Source organism: Ixodes scapularis, unplaced genomic scaffold, assembly GCF_016920785.2.
Source record: "Ixodes scapularis isolate PalLabHiFi unplaced genomic scaffold, ASM1692078v2 PGA_scaffold1__304_contigs__length_218370807, whole genome shotgun sequence".
Lineage (NCBI taxonomy): Eukaryota > Metazoa > Arthropoda > Arachnida > Ixodida > Ixodidae > Ixodes > Ixodes scapularis.
This window is the reverse complement of record NW_024609846.1, coordinates 90,502,333-90,518,606: the sequence shown is the minus strand read 5'-3', so window position 1 is coordinate 90,518,606 and position 16,274 is coordinate 90,502,333. Positions and strand designations below refer to the sequence as shown.

The 16,274-nt window shown below is 45.8% G+C and overlaps 1 protein-coding gene across 2 annotated transcripts in view; it reads left to right on the top strand.

Moving 5' to 3' along the window:
- Nucleotides 1-16,274, top strand: part of LOC8036804 (ubiquitin carboxyl-terminal hydrolase 48) — a 175,417-nt gene that overhangs the window by 95,904 nt on the left and 63,239 nt on the right. For both annotated transcript variants that reach the window (XM_040216159.3, XM_040216160.3), the window contains exons 22-23: nt 1,265-1,363; nt 4,503-4,615. In XM_040216159.3, coding sequence (XP_040072093.1) covers nt 1,265-1,363; nt 4,503-4,615 — 212 coding nt within the window. The remainder of the gene's footprint in view (nt 1-1,264; nt 1,364-4,502; nt 4,616-16,274) is intronic.

Genomic DNA, 16,274 nt, shown 5'->3' with positions numbered 1-16,274 from the left:
CTGCAGAACGCGTGGCCACACGTCCGATCAGTTTCATCTCCCGCGGAACAGTCCCCTGAGAGCGGCCAGAGGATGCGCTTTCTCTCCCTCGCTGGCGGCTCCAGCCTTGTCTTTGGGAGGCAGGCAAGCCCGCCAGCGGTGAGATGAGCAGAAGCACCGCTGATGATGTGGATGATGGAGGCGACGGCATGTTGGTCGGCGGCGAGATGAGCAGGAGCCTCTGAGCGCACGCCAACGTGTCCGTTTTAACGCACGGGGCCCATAGTGGCATGGGGTTGCGGCGGTTAGTTTTATCGACGCGCTGGTGGCACTAGAGTTCCTGTATAGGCTCCCTACAGGAGCCAGAGTGGCGCGTTCATCTCCGTAGCGCCGTCTTTCCTGCACGGCATGTTGATTCAGCTCCTCGCATGACTGAAATCGGCGAATAGCGGCGCCACGCGTTCGAGGCATGCAGCGCGCTCAAAAGCAGGTGAACGTACGGCGGGGCACGGGCAACGTCTACTTTCCTGCATGGCACTTAATCCAGCTCCTCATGTGATCGGATCTCGGCGAATAGCGGCGCGGCGGCATGTGGAAAACAGACGCGCAACTCTGGCTCCTGTAGGGAGCCTATACAGGAACTTTAGGCGGCACGGACACGCAGCACCATCTGGCGGCAGTCATTGAAACTGACGCACACAGCGGCCAACGGGAGCCTCATTGTCGCGCGCCAGCCAATGGAACTTTTGGGATCAGGGAAACAAGGTGCCGTTTTCGTGCCTCAAACTGATGACGTTGGCTCGCTCCATGGGACAGCTAATGCTTTCGCATTTAAAAATGTTATTTGCGTAAAAGCAGCAGCTAAACGAAAATAGAAAGGTAGTTTACAGAATCAGACCCGCAACTACTCCACGAGCTGAGAAATGACACCAGAGCACTGTTGCTTTAACTACTGATCCACAAATAAAAGTGATTGCATTGTGCATGTGTTTCACACGGTTGATGTTAGTGAGCCCCAATGGGCGTCTAGTGTCTCTGCTGAAGATGAGCAATTTAGCCAGTGCAGTACCACGGCTAGCCTAGTGTCTTCATTTTGCATGTTACAGCAGTGATGCGTGACCACACGCCTGTAGGATGCTCATCCAGATTGAAACGAGTGGAGGTGCGATTTGAGACCCCTTTAATTTTAATATTCTTGTAGGACTCAGTTTAGCTACATGTGTGCTTTCACTGGCTTGTGGCTGAGGCTGATTTGTAAGGGATCCTGGTTCTTGAAAACTTGCAGGTGTCCCACAACCAAAGCCAGGCCACACAGTATTGTCAACGCTGTGCTACTCTGTCCCCACCAAAAGCTGCTCTGCGTTCCTGGCAGTGATGACGAGAGGTGGGCACATTCACGCTTTAGGAGAGCATGTTTGTGGGCTAGTGGCCATAAACGAGGATTAAAGTGCCAAAAAACAATGGACACTTAGAGAGGTGCTCAGTATGGTATGTCTCTCATCTACTCATCCTTTGTTTTTTGCCACTTTAATCTTCACAACATTCACATTTACTTGCAGGCACATTTGTACTTTCTAACCTTTCCCTTCTGTATGTGAAAAAGATTAGTTCTGATGTCTTCAGATTTTGTTGTCTCACAGAACCTCTCAGACTTTGCATCGTTGTATTGAAGCTGTTTCTGTTTTCTCGAGCTTGATGAAGATACTAGCTCCGTTAAATTTTCCACAACAAAATTATAGTTAGTTTTTCTTTCTTGTTTTATATTCGAGCCATAGCTAAAATGTAGGGGTGTGCAAATACTCGAATATATGAATTCAAAATAAATAGCAAGTTCCTGAATAATTTGATTCGTAAATCGAATTCCTATTCCTATTATTTGGTCACTCGAATATTCAATATATTCGGCCAAAGACACGCAGTCGGCACGGAGCTGACAAAAGAGCTATTTTTTCTCCTGATGTTAGCGCAGCGATGTTAACGACAAACACCTCTTGGTCCTACCATTCCACAAAAATCTAATGAACAGATAAGAAAAACGAAAAGTAATGAATGCGACAAACTTTATAGCACACAGATTTAATGACGATCGTGACACAACCTACCCTGGATTCACAACCGAAACATCCCATTTCCAGAAAAGAATTGTTGGGAAGCTGGAATTTAACGCCATGCCTAATTCTTTTTACGAGTAAAGCCCCTCATTTCAAATTGAAGTGTTGATGTAGAACACACTTGGCCACACTCACAGAAATCGGCAACTGCAAGATCACAAAAAGAAAACCACGTTAACCACGCTGATGAAACCAGCCAAGTTGTCATCGTCGTTGTATTTTAACCGCAAGTTCGAATTTGGAATCGAAAAATAGTGTACCTAGATTTGAGAAAGTTTCGAACCGTTCGATAGTTGCGTTTGAAATGCAAACCGCGAGAAGGTGACAAAAAGACGAAAGCGTCGATCGGGCAGGCGTCGTTGCTCTTCCGTTTGCTCGCCTTCTTTCCACGCGACCACACAACACGTGCCTACTTACGATCAGTCTGCGCAGGAGCCGTCTCCGTGGTTTCAGTTTCACTTGCTCCCTCTTTTAACTCTAGGCTCTCTAAAACAGGATAGACGGACGGAGGAATGGATGCATAGCGGCTGTCGGACGGTGACTTGAGCCACCTAACCACATGTTTGTTCTTACTTCAAATCATATTGTTTAAGCCTGTTCACTCAGATTTAACAGCTACCGGTTTATTTATATAAAATTAACTCCCAGGTGCCATTTTATTGCCCTTAAAATTGAGACTAAACACCGCAAAATGCCCCTTTTCTGAGATATGCAGGTATAAAAAAAAGGACAAGTCGCGATTTTAGGTTATGCTTTTAACTAGGAAAAAAGGCACGCGTGACTGGAACTCTGGGGTTTCGTAACACTTAGGGTAGAGAATGTTTGCGCCATAAAATTGGGTCTTTAGTGCCTCACGTTCATCAGCAGCTGCTTTTCTTCCTTTTTTTTTTTCTTTTCCACCAGTACTTTTATACATTTGAGCTTTTGTTCCATACGAGATGCATATTCTGCACCAGGCGCATTCTCTGCTCCTATAATATTCTCATTCACAGCACACTTTGAAAAATTCCTACAAAAAAAATCACTATTCAATATTTGATTCGATATTCAGCTTTTTTTTCTTAATTAGATTCAATATTCGATTTCATAACTACCATTCGGTATTCGCACACCCCTACTAAAATGCTGCCAACTATATTTGAATGGGTATTTAGATATAACGGGACTTGGGGGGCAATGTATCTTCAAAATGCCGCATGCGTGGCGGAGTTGGCAACGCATGCGGCTGCCACGCTTAGGAAAGGGGTTTGAACCCCACTCGGCCTGGTTCTTTTCTTTTATCAATCAATCTTCTGGAAAAGTCCCGCCCATTCTCGAGTGTCATTGTGTGTTCCCATTCAGAAAATTCCTGAGCCTACTGCATGTATAAAAGTAGTGGTAACGCACTGCTTTGGGATGTCACCCTTCCATCTCCAACACAAAATGCCACTACCTTTCTTTATCTTTAAATTCATAGGCACAAGTTAGCCCCATGAAACGTTTATTTTTAGTTTTCTATTCATCTCCTATACTCATTCGTGACATAATTAACTCACCTCCATTTTGGTAGTGGGGGGTGTGGCTATTTTTGGGGGCTGTAACAGTTGTGCGGGAGAAATTTCCGCAGAAATGGCGAAGTGCGTCTCTTGTTCATCTTCTCATCGTTATAATTTTTGCCGAGCCATTCTCGGCGAAATATTAATATTCGGAAGATTGAAAAAAACAAATAGCAGGAAGATGGCCCTACTCCAACCCACTTGCATTGCCCCAAGTCACAAGTGTGATTGTTTGCACAATGCACATCTGGCAGTGCGTTCTGGAGTATTTGACTAAGCATGGTGTGAACTAGTCTTTCATGAACTAGGTTTTAAACCTTAGTTTCAGGGTCACGTATGCTGTATGTAGCCTGTCCGCGAAATTAGGTTCTTGTTTTTCGTTGCTGCACATTGAAAGGCTTTGTTTTTGACCTCGCCAGTACCGGAGGTTTTTCTCGAATATGCCGAACGACTGTTGTACCTCGAGATGGCCATAAATCTGTGCCCATACAATCACTTTTTTTTTTTTTTTTTTAAAGTCAACGATAAAATTTTGTCTGTTTCTGCTCGCTTTCGCTTGGGGAACAGCAATCCAGCAACGATTGGAGCAGAAGGGCAGAAGCAGAACAAGTGACAAATGTGAAGAAAACCAAGATGGCGATACGAGTGACTCATTGTTGCGAGACTGCCGTGCAGGAAGCCTCATCTATACTTTTTCCCAGCTGTTACCTTCATGAACACTGATCCCACTGAATGCCTGCAATGGATATGCATATTTGTTTCCAGTTTGTTACTTTTGATTTCCTGTTACATCCAAAAACTGCCACCCAACAAAGCCGACAGGTCTTGTTGGGTGTCAGAATTCGAACAATATAATAAGCGCTGCATTGTCTCGCAGGCTCCTGCTGGTGTGGCCATCAGAATGGGAGCTCATCAAAGAAATGTTTTCGGTGGACATCCCCATCAAGGTTTCAGGCCACGAGGGTCCAGAAACCTTCCTCGCCGAACCGGGTAAGTCTATCGAACACAGAATGTGTTTTCGGGGCTGGTTTCTAAGCATAGAGCGTCACAAAAGGTTGTAGCAAAACTATGACGATGCAACCATTTGTCTTTACAAAAGACTGTGTCCATGAGCGGAAATCAAACCACTGATATCTTGCTCAGCAGTCCGATACCCCATCGCTACGCTAGCAAATAAATTTGGTTATTATAGTTATAGATCACCCCAACGATGGGAGGAATCATGTGATTATGTAGCCATTGTATGGTTACATAATCACAATTACAAATTTGCATGATCACGTAAGCTATAGTTACACGATGTACTAGTATCATGTGACATCATTTCACATGGTCTCGTGACATTGTTTTATGTTGTCAGATGGCGTCTTTACATATGGTCACGTGACCCATTGTTGCAACAACCATGTGACTCATAGTGAGGCCAATTACGTGATTTGTGACCCATAGTGACCTACGACATAGGAGATCGTACCACCCGACGTAAGCAATCACGAGCCGCCACAGCTGCCCTAAAAAAACTCCAAGCATAGGGAACATTTTTTCTTTCTACCTAATTAAAACAGGCATGTCTGAAAAAAAATGTTTGTCAAAAAAAAATGTTTGCTTGATATTCATGTTACAATATGAATTTTCCGATTTGCAGGTCAAACCGAAATTGTGCATTTTTGGAATGATGATGATAGTGTTTGGACCCAACTAGTGTGGGCTTCAAGGTCCAACGAACTAAAAGCGCACACTAGTTGGGTACAGATGCTATCATCATTATCCCACAGGGGTACAGTTTCGGTTTCGCCTGCAAGTAGTAAAATTTGTAAATTGTAACAAAAACATTGGACAAAAAACAATTGTTTTCAACAACATTTATTTTAAGACATGGGGTCATTCCATCTCAAACGTAACAAGGTGTGCGCTCGACAATCTCAGATTAATTCGGAAAAATTCTTAGTTTTTACTTTTAACTTGAATAGGGTCACTTGCCCAAACATTTTTGGCCGAGGCTACATCCACGCGCGGGGACGTAGCCAAGTCGGGAGGAGATAAGGCTCCATCCACGCAAAAGGTCACGTGACTTATAATATAAGGAGATAATTTGCTTTTATGTACATAATATACCTTCTTATAAGTAAATATAGGATATAAAAATAAAGAGGTTATATGTCATTGTTGTTTTAAGGTTAATATGTCACGTGACCTTACAAATTTTTAGACAATTCATCAATGGTTTACTGTTTTCTAAGACTAATAGCAAATATGATGCATCATGAAAATAGCACCAATTGAGACGTTGCCTCGTCTTTTTCTACCTTCTGGTGTGTCCTCTTTTCAGCCCCAGTCTCAGGTTTACAATCATGTTCAATATATATCTTTATATTTATGTTGTCCAGGAGTCACACACACGTGTGGGCGGCGTGCGTGCCATCCGTGCGTGCGGGCGGTGCGGGTCCGGCCTCCAGGGCCTTCGCCCATGTGTGCATCGCTGCTGAGGCGAGGCGGAGAGGCTTTGTCGTGTCAGTAGAGGAGGCGCTGGTCGTGTGTGTGGTTGGCTTGGTTCGAAGCGTTTTAATGTGAGCTTATGTGTATCGAAGGGGACAAGTACGTGCCCACCGCTTCGTACGTTCTTGACTTGCGCGCACGCTTGCAATCACACAAAGATTGTGAGAAAAGGGAAAACATGCACAAGTCCCATTAATAACAAACATACTGAGAGCATTCAATCGAGAAAACTGGGTAAAAGATTCCAGAAACAGTTTATTCCATGACAAATAAGACAGTAGCCGATGCGCAGATGCCACTCGTCCACGAGATCAGCGATGAACACGAAGCCCTGCTTGCGGCAGAACTCCTGCAGGAGCCAGTTCACGTCTCTGTGCCGATCATTCAACGCCTGGATATCGGCACTCTGACAACGCTGACACTCCATTGAAGAGAACCTGTTCCCCCGCCTAGGAAGAACGGAAGAAAACGCGATCTGCATCGTCGATTGCGTCCCAAAATCTGAGCGGCCAGCCGACGATACTCGTCAACGTACGCGCTGGCACAAACGCTGGTGTTGTTTGTGCCAAAATCGAGCAGGGCGTCAGACACCTAGGAAAACAAAGCCTCGATCCTAATGCCACTAAACGCCCGCACTTCGACAGCCTCCCGATTATTCGATGGGAAATACTAGGACAAGTATTTCACCGTCGAACCCCCGGCAACCAAAACTTGAGGCAGATCAGAAGCGCGACCGTGCTAATACTCAAACGGCCAAACTCCTTGTCCGAGAAAACAGAAAGAAAATAGAAACGCTTCAGAGAAAGTCATAACCGCTTGCGGAAGACCAGGCAGGCACAGTAGACAGTAGTCCGCGCACGGCAGGAACGCAAGGTGCAATGGCCGCCAAGCAAATGGAAAAACAATGGGAGGCTAGACCGGAAGTTGATCGTAGTGCGCCGGAAGTGACGTATTGCGTGGATGGAGCCTTATCTCCTCCCGACGTGGCTACATCCCCGCGCGTGGATGTAGACACTCCCAACATTTTTGTGAAAAAAATTTTTTTGACGACATGAGTGCAACTTTATTTTGGCAGATGTGTGTAAAAATGAGTAGTACATAGCTCAAGAAAAATCACAAACAATCGAGATCTTCTTATATTTTCACCGTTTCTTGTTTGTTTGATTCTAGAATGGTTGGGCAACATTGTGTAGTTGCTTGGGCTATGTATTTAAATGTTTTGTTTTCAGTTTCATTTGCATAAAAGGCACAAAAATTTGGATTAATTGCGATTGTTTGTAAAAAAGCAGTAACACCATTTGGGCCATTCTAGAATTATTTATGCGCAGTCGCCGAGCTGTACTACTGAGAAAAAGAAAGTTTGAATGACAAAACATTTTGCAGTGTGCTAATAAAAAATATCAAATCTCTGCAAAACATGCTTTTAGCTCATGTTCGGCGATCAATGGCGCCTTGAGGAATTCAAGGAAAAATACATGGTATAGCTCATATGATAGCATGCTTTATTTACATTCAGTTTTGAAAATTTAAGGGGAATGAATTTTCTTTTTATGAGAGAAAACATTTCTTGAATTTGGCAGGTTGTAGCGCATCTCAGCCGTTGCGCGCAACTTCTTCCCTGCATAGCAAGCCACTGCTCGCGCTGTTGTCCACCGGGGTAACTGAGCGCTTTGCTTGGGCGCTTCAGGTAGCTGCTTCAGGATGCGTGACGAAGTTAATAATTGAGCTGATCTACGTCCCGATGCGCATTTCGTTGGTGTTTTCGGCAGAAAAGAGTACCGGCGGCCTAACGCGTGCGATAACAGCGGACCGGAACTTCTGACTGGCCAATCATGCGATGCTGCTTTAATGAGGTGCCGTAAACAAGGAGATGCCGCGGTCTATGGGTGTGCCAAACTGTGTAAACTGACGGCAATTTGGAGAGGTAATTCTGCCATTTACCACGAACTAAAGCGGCTTCCTTTGCATACGCGGTTGTTATCGTTCAAGTTGTTTAGGCTTAACCGGAGGTTTTAACCCAACAATATAGTATTTTTATTACTCTAAGTCTACAGCCCATTCTTTATTAAACAGAGAGAAGAGTTATTGACTGGCAACAGAAAGAAAAAAAAGAAACTGGGGACAAAGGACGACGATCATTTATTTCAGCTAGCAACAACATGAATGAGCTTAAAAGCATTACCTGCAATTCAGGACCCTCATGGAAAAAGTAAAGAAAGCGTGCGCAATGTATTCTGTGCATGTTCGCCATGTATAGCGAACACAATTTATTGATATCTCACTTGATACAGCCAAGGGTGAGAAAAGGAACAAGGAACTCGACGCTCACGCAGACAGTATAAGCACCTAACACGGTGCGAGCGGAGATCACAAGCTGGGCAGGAACCAGGGAAATTTGATGCCCCAAAAGAAAGAGCGCTATGGTGAAGACGTGACGGGATCGTCAGACAGAAAGAGAACTCGACAAAAGACTCCGTGCCTTGTGCATCTCCGTTGCCCACTGCCTGGCTCTTGTGTTTCGATGTTTGTTCTTTTTTCTTGATTGCAAACTCCGAGCTACAAGTTACGCCACAACCTGCGATTCTTCTAACATGGATAAAGCGCCACGTTCCGCGGAAGGAAGCCGGTCTGCATCTTCAGATTTAGAAGGTGAAGGTGAGTAGTAAAATTTCTTTTGTACTGCATCAAAAGCTATGTGATTTAAGACTCTATAAAAGATAGTTTCTTTGGGTCTCAATCTTGCAAGCTAAAAATGCTATCCACTGAACTCGCCTCTAAATATTTTCGGGCTCATTTTTGGTAGAAAGGCGGGGCTGCCCAGTGCATCGTCAGAAGGATGAGCATGTGACGGAAAGTGACAGGATATAAGGTTAAAATTTCGTATATATTAAAGCACTAGCCTTTTTGCTGCACGCTATAGAACACTAAGCGCGTATGCAGCAGAACTTGTAAGTAACGGTACCTATCTTTTTCTCCGCACATGTAGAAATACCGTATTTACTCGAATCTAGGCCGATAGTTTTTATAAAAAAAATTAAAATCGGAACTCGGGGGTCGGCCTAGAAACGAGGATGCGGTTCCCGCCTACACCACTTCGCGGCAATGCCAGCCACCGAAACCGAAACTGCCGTATTTATTCGTCGCCGTGGAGTCGTGCCGCTTCATGTTTCAAAAAGCTTTTGGTGCTCGAAAAACAACCAAAACAGCAGCAAACCCCCCTCTCCCCCGCCGTGGCCGCCGCTCGCGCGCATACCTCGGGCATCAAGTTCCATGTCTCCGCTGCCGCGCAGCTTCGGCACGCCCCTCGGTACGCGAGGGGGGAAAGGGAGGGAGAAGGACGCGATGCGCCATGCCAGCCATGCACCTTGCCCCCTCCCTTCTCTCCTTCGGGGACGTGCACACACACACACAAAAAAATGTTTAGTTTTGTTTGTTGCTCACGGCGACTCACGGCGTTGCTCGCGTCTTTATTTGAAAACGCAGACATAAACCGCTAACACCCCTGTAGGCTTCGTAGCCGATCTAATATTGTATATCGGAAGTAACTGCCGTTCTGTGTTTAATTTGTGGTGTTTTTACCGTTCGTTTCTGATCAATCTAAAATCTAGGTTTTTTTTGTGTGTTTTTTTTTCGTTTTTTTTTTTTTTGTTTTTGTTTTTGGGTGTCGGCCTAGAATCGATGCCGACCTAGAATCGACTAAATACGTTGTTTTTTTTTTTTCAGGACATCCGCCGTGTTTTCTTGGCCCTACTTACTGCCACAGAACTACTTACACCAATCGACGCTACAACGCTACGTCATCCGTGTTGAAGACCTGTCAGATGCGGAGCGGCGTCTTCTCGTGCTGGGCACACGGATTGTCAAGATGAGAACAGTACCGTGTGTGGCCACCATTTTTAGATGTACGTGAAGAATTACACTTCGTATATAGCCTCCAGATGGTGCTGCAACCCTTTTTCGGAGCATGTAAAAAACTGTCGAAGGTCATCAGTCGGGACGACCGCACTTGCAGACCTGCAACCTTCTTTGCGCCTAATCCCAGGAGACAGAATCTGCCAAACATGTAAACGCAAATGCTACAAGGATCCGCCTGCAAGTTCTACTCTTGCACCATCTGAGGGACCTGACGACTGCTTAGAACAAGTTGTTCTAGGAAACGCAGCAGATGAAATAATCACAACGACTGAGGCTGTTAATAAGGCCCTTGCAGTGATCGGAAAGAGCCCTCTCAAAAAGAAACTCTGGAGAAAAAGCCGGGAACCGTGCACGAGGAAAAAAGTGAGAAAGGTTCAGAAGGGCGTTGAACAAACTTTCTCCTCGTCTCTTGGGATTGCTCATCCTGGAACATTGTGATCAGACAAAGAGGAAGATTTTGAGCTGAGCGACTACATGTTACTGATGAACAGCCTAAGACGCAAATTAGCCAACGAAATTACTCGAGAGAAGAAAATGCAGCTTTTAACATTGGCTCCGGACTCCTAGACCAATTGGAAAATCATGAAGTTCTTTGGTGCCTCTACACGACAGGTAAGCAACGCCATGAAACTGAAGTCTGAGGCAGGTATATTGATCACTCCACCTAAAAGGAAAGGCCACCCTGTAAGCAAAGAAATTAAAGAGTCTATCAGAGCATGCTACAAAGAGGATTCCATTTCGTACTGCCTCCCAGGAAAAAAAGATGTTGTAGGCGGTCGTCAAAAGCACCTGCTGAAATCTGAAAGAAATGCATGGAGAATGGAAAAAACTACCCATCTGAAATGCAGCTTTTCAACGTTAGCAGGTCTCCGTCCTCCACACTGTGTTTTAGGGGGGGAGGCGGCACCCACACAGTTGGCCTATGTATGGAGCATCAGAATTTTAAGCTATGCTTCACGCATCTGGTATCAGGGAAACTTGCGAAGAGCTCATAGCGACCACAGTGTGTCAACTGGATAACGAAAAGTGCATGTTCGGGAAATGGGGAAAATGCCCTGTCACGGACTATGCTGAAGCACTTCTCTGCAACGTTCCCGCCCTCCAAAGCGACAAAGCGGACGAACTGCCAGTTCACCAGTGGGTGAGTGGAGTGCGTTGCCGTTTGGAAGCCCTTGTGTTAACGCATGAAGATTTCATTGACAGGTTTTTAGATATATGCTGAGGCAGATTAAAGTGCACCATTTCGTGAGCATGCAGCAAGCCCGCTACTTGCGAGAACTGAAGACCAGGCTAAAGAGCAACGAAGCTATCGTACTGATGGACTTTGCGGAAAACTATAGCTTTATTGTCCAGAATGCTCCACAGTCCTACCACTGGGTGAACATTCAGGCCTCGATCCACCCCATTGTGATATAGTTCCGTCCAGATGAAAGCGGTGCTGATATTTCAGTAAAGTCATCCGTTGTAGGTTCCGACTGCTCGCGGCAGGACACAGCCGCTGTTTCTGCATTCCAGGCTGAGGTGCTGAAAATAGTGAAGTAGGACTTGCCTCAAACTGAAAAGATACACTACTTTTCTGAAGGTGCATCATCACAGTATAAAAACAAAAAGAATTTTGTGAACCTTTGTTACCATCAACTGGACTACAACATTGCAGCAGAATGGAATTTCTTCGCTACCTGTCATGGAAAGAGTGCCTGCGACGGTGTCGGAGGAACACTAAGGCGCCTTGCGGCAAAGGCAAGTTTGCAGCGGCCTTTTCAAGATCAAATAATGACACCGTACCAGCTCTTCTCATGGACAGACAAAAATATTGATGGTATTAAGGTCCTCTGGGTGCCCGCTGGCGTTGTGGAAGAAAAAGCGTCTGAGCTTGCACGAAGGCTCAGCGCTGCAGTTACCATCAAAGGCACCCGGAACTCTCACTGTTTCAAGCCAAACTCTCTATCTACACTTTGTGCGGGGCTTACCTCCTACTCAAGTACAGAAAACATAGAAGTTTCAAAAGGCTAAACTAAACCACATTAACACGCCGTTCGATGGTTCTGCCCTGAACCACACGAGTTTTAAAACTGGGACCCATTTCTTCACTAGGACGATATACAGCACGACCTTTTGTTTTCTTCGCGTACACCGCGCACTTGCTGCATGCAAACCAACACGCGCCCCTTGTAAAAAAAAAGAGCACAATATGGCGTATGCTTCTCAGGCGGAGCTGACTCGAAGCGGTGCCTTGCTCTTGATCAAACTCTCCCAGTATACAGTGTAGACCGCATATAACGTATGTCATGGGAGTCGCAAAAATCGGCACTATAAGCGGTACCGCGTTATAATCAAAACATCAATCAATACATGCCATCGGACAACTTACCTTTGTAAAACAATTTATTTTATGTTAGATGAAAAATAGAGCTTAGTTTGAGGAAAGTCTTTATTTCACCAGACTAGTACACTTCTCTCTCAAGTGTGTCACACATTTTGAAAGAAACGAGCGACTTTTGCCTGGCGCAGCCTTTTAACGGCATCGCGGGTTGCGGACAGACGTTACGAGCGTTCAGGATTCCTAACCCTAATCACTTTTCTCTGGTGATGAAAACGCGTGAAAATTCGCATCCTTTATACGGTACGTGCCAGTAATACCTTCAACTTTAGCACAGGCATGAAATGCTCCACATAAGAAATCCGGGCGATGTTCAAAAACACAAACGCTTAGAAAGCACCACTGTAGTCGAAGTAAACAAACACGACGACACGGGCGTTTCTGCCGTCTTGAGAGTGCCGCCACAACATCACCGCACGAGTAGGTGGATTTTCCCTTCTAATACGTGCTGGGTTATCATAGCGACACACAACGAAAAGTCAGTCAAGGATAGCACTTTTACGCGGAACGATGAGCTTCCACCACGCCGTCTACATCGACGATCCCAACCGACGCCATGTTTGCGGATAGAAGAAGCCGGCCCGCGACCGGCATGCAACGCGCGCGAACACTTGTCCTCGACCTGCGATTCGCCTGTCGTTGCGGTTGTTTCCACGACCTAGAGTTGGTCGTGGTTGTTTCCAACGCAGCGGAGGGACGCACGCACGTGAACGACACGTGTGTGCGTCCCTCCGTCGCTATGGCAACTAAAGCCTCTCTCTTCGCTTCTCCCCGCTTCTTCAAGCAACCTCCTTGCCCCGCGAGTGCCGCTTGCGGCTAGCCAGGCTAGCGTCGTTATCTAGTGTCGCACAGGGAAGCGTGCTCGCTGCGCTGGTCAGTCGGCGCGCTGTTCCAGAAACCGCACTATAACCGGTATTTCCCTTCGCGCGCCTGCATTTTAAGCGGTATGTAAATACATTGAGTCCTATGGGAGGCGAACCGGTGGTTTAAAAAAGCCGTGTTATACCCGGTCCTGGACTATAAGCGGTTACGTTGTAAATGGTCTATACTGTATATGGCTCTGGCTTCGGCAAGGGCCCGCAACCCCCTTGTGTCTGCATTTCAATCTGCCAACCTGACTGCCCTTCGACCCCCCCTGAGCAGTTCGGAAAACAAGAAAGAGTTCACAGCCACACTTGTTAACTCGACTGTTACTTACCTCACGGGTCTAAAAGTGCAACCCATAGCACCCAAGAAAAGTGTGAAATTTCACCGGTGTACGACAGCGCGATTGGCGGCTTGCTATGCAGAAAAGAGGTTGCGGGGAACGGTTAAGACGCGCTACAACCTGCCAAATTCAAAAAATGTTTTCTCTCTTAAAAAGGAATTCACTCCCCTTAAATTTACAGAATTGAATGTAAATAAAGTGTTCTATCAGATGAGCTATACCGTGCATTTTTCCTTGGACCATTTCAAGGCGTCATTTAAGGTCGAACATGAGCTAAAAGCATGTTTTGTAGAGATTTGATATTTTTTATTGGCACACTGCAAAATATTTTGTCATTCAAACTTTCTTTTTTTTGAGAAGTACAACTCGGCGACTGTGCATAAATAATTCTAGAATGGGCAAAATGGTGTTACTGTTTGTTTTACAAAAAATCGCAAATCATCTCATTTTTGTGCCTATTATGCAAATGATACGGAAAAAAACACTTAAATACAGAGCCGAAGTAACTATATAATATTGACCAACCATTCTAGAGTCAAACAAACAAAAAGTCTCATCCTTTCCACTCTCGTGAACAAGGAAAACCAGCGGAGCTGTACTATGGTGGAAATTAAGTATTTATAAATGTAAGGAGTAAGGTGTGATTGGGTAATTGGTTATGTGAGAACCGTATTGTCCCCGGTTGTCTTTGTTATACCACGTCAAGCGCCGAAGGCTCATGAACGGGAGTCGAGGCGCCGCTAGTCGTTCCTTCACCACGTTCAACCTCGGTAGGTGCTCCGGTACGGGTGGGTACTTGTAGCCGTTCACGGTCACCAACTGGGGCACCACGCCTTTGAGCAGAGAATCTCGGCATGTTCTGTACGCCGATTCTTTGTAGACGTCCACCGACTCGATACACTGCTGCAACGCGCACGTGCCCGTTTTCCGATTCTTTTTGTCCGACATGCCGCCGATCGTGGATAACTCTGGCGACCCAGAGTCGGTCGCACACGGCGCACGTGACGCCAAACGGGTTCTCCACGAACTCCCGCCGGAACCTCGCCGTCGCACCTGGGAACTGTTCAGCCGGCGTGGAGTGCTGTCGTCGCCGGGCCCCGCGCTTGTGCTTAGCCCCCGTAGCCCGCCGGCGCCGTTTACATCGCTGGTTCTGTTCTCGGCGGCGCCTTTCTAGGCGAGTGATGTGCTCTTCTTTCGCAAGGGAGTCTGAAGCGATGGACGTAGAGGAAGTCGAGGCTACACTGGCTTCATGCCGGTTGCAAACCCATTCGCGCTGCTGCGTGCGTCGCCGCTCTTTCCGCACCCAGTCTTCTTTCCCCAAAAGGGACACGCACACAGCCCATCCTGAGTCTAAACCAAAACTGATAAGAGCGTAAGAAACAGCAAGCAAAACAGACGAGGATGAAGAAACACACGTGACGAGTCCTGCGCTCGTCACGTGTGTTTCTTTTTCGTCCTCATCTGTTTTTTGCACTGTGTCCTACGATGAATTCCCACCAACGCGCCCAACTATCCATTCTTCTATGATAGCTGGAAAGGTTGCCGCCATCTACGAGCGACGGCGGCAACCAGACTGTTTGTGTGCTTGCCGCCATCGCTTATAGATGGCGGTAGCTGTCCAGGGGTTTGTGTAGGTTTGTGTCGACAAGATTTTGGTACCGGACACGATCCTGGGGAATCTAGCCCATAACAGCTCCGCTGTAAAAACAATGAAAGAAGGTCTCGATTGCTTGTGATTTTTCCTGTGCTACTCATTTTTACACACAACTGCCAAAATAAAGTTGCACTCATGTTGGCAAAAAAAATATTTTTTCCCAAAAATGCTTGGGCAAGTGGCTATTCAGGTTAGAAATAAAAGCTAAGATTTTTTAGAATTTGAGATTGTCGAGCGCACGCCTCGTTACGTTTTAGATGGAATGACCCACATGCCTGTCTTAACCAGGTAAAAAAAACTTTTTCTTTTTTTCCGTTCAAAAATTTTGGCTGTTTTTAGAGGGAAGTTAAGAGAAATACTACAAACTGGAGTTTTCATGCTGTCGTTTGAGTCCATCTTGCCGACCAACCTAGCTACCGCCATTTTGACAATGGCGATGTCATTCACTCACCTTTTCACTGTATTAATATAATATTCTTTCGAAATATTATAGTTTAAATGTTTTGAAACGGTGTTTATGAGTTTCCTCGCAAATAAAGGTTTCTGAGCAAGTATGCAGGTTATGAGAAATTTCTAAACATATTTATTTTTATCCTAAACTTGTTTTTTTTAACATTATGTCTGTACACGGTGGTGGTGAGAAATGAGTGCTGGCAACCAGGGCAGGTGAGTGCAACTTCCTATACCGCCCATGGACATGGGCGGTATAGGAACGCAAATTGGTAAACCCTGGGAGTCTGCAGCGCCTTTTGGATCCCCTGGTATCCGGAGGCTGTACGAAAATCAATATGGCGGCACAGCTGTGATGATGTGGGAGAACCAACGACGAGGAAAAACTGTGAGTTGGACTGAGCAACACTGGACTGAGCTAAGGACGAGGAAGAAGATGCAGTGAACGTGGGGAAGATGGAAATGGTTAGAAGAAAAAGAAGTTCAAGGCAAGAGTTGGATATACTGAAAAAAAAAACGAAGACGACGACGAGAAGGGGCGATGAGA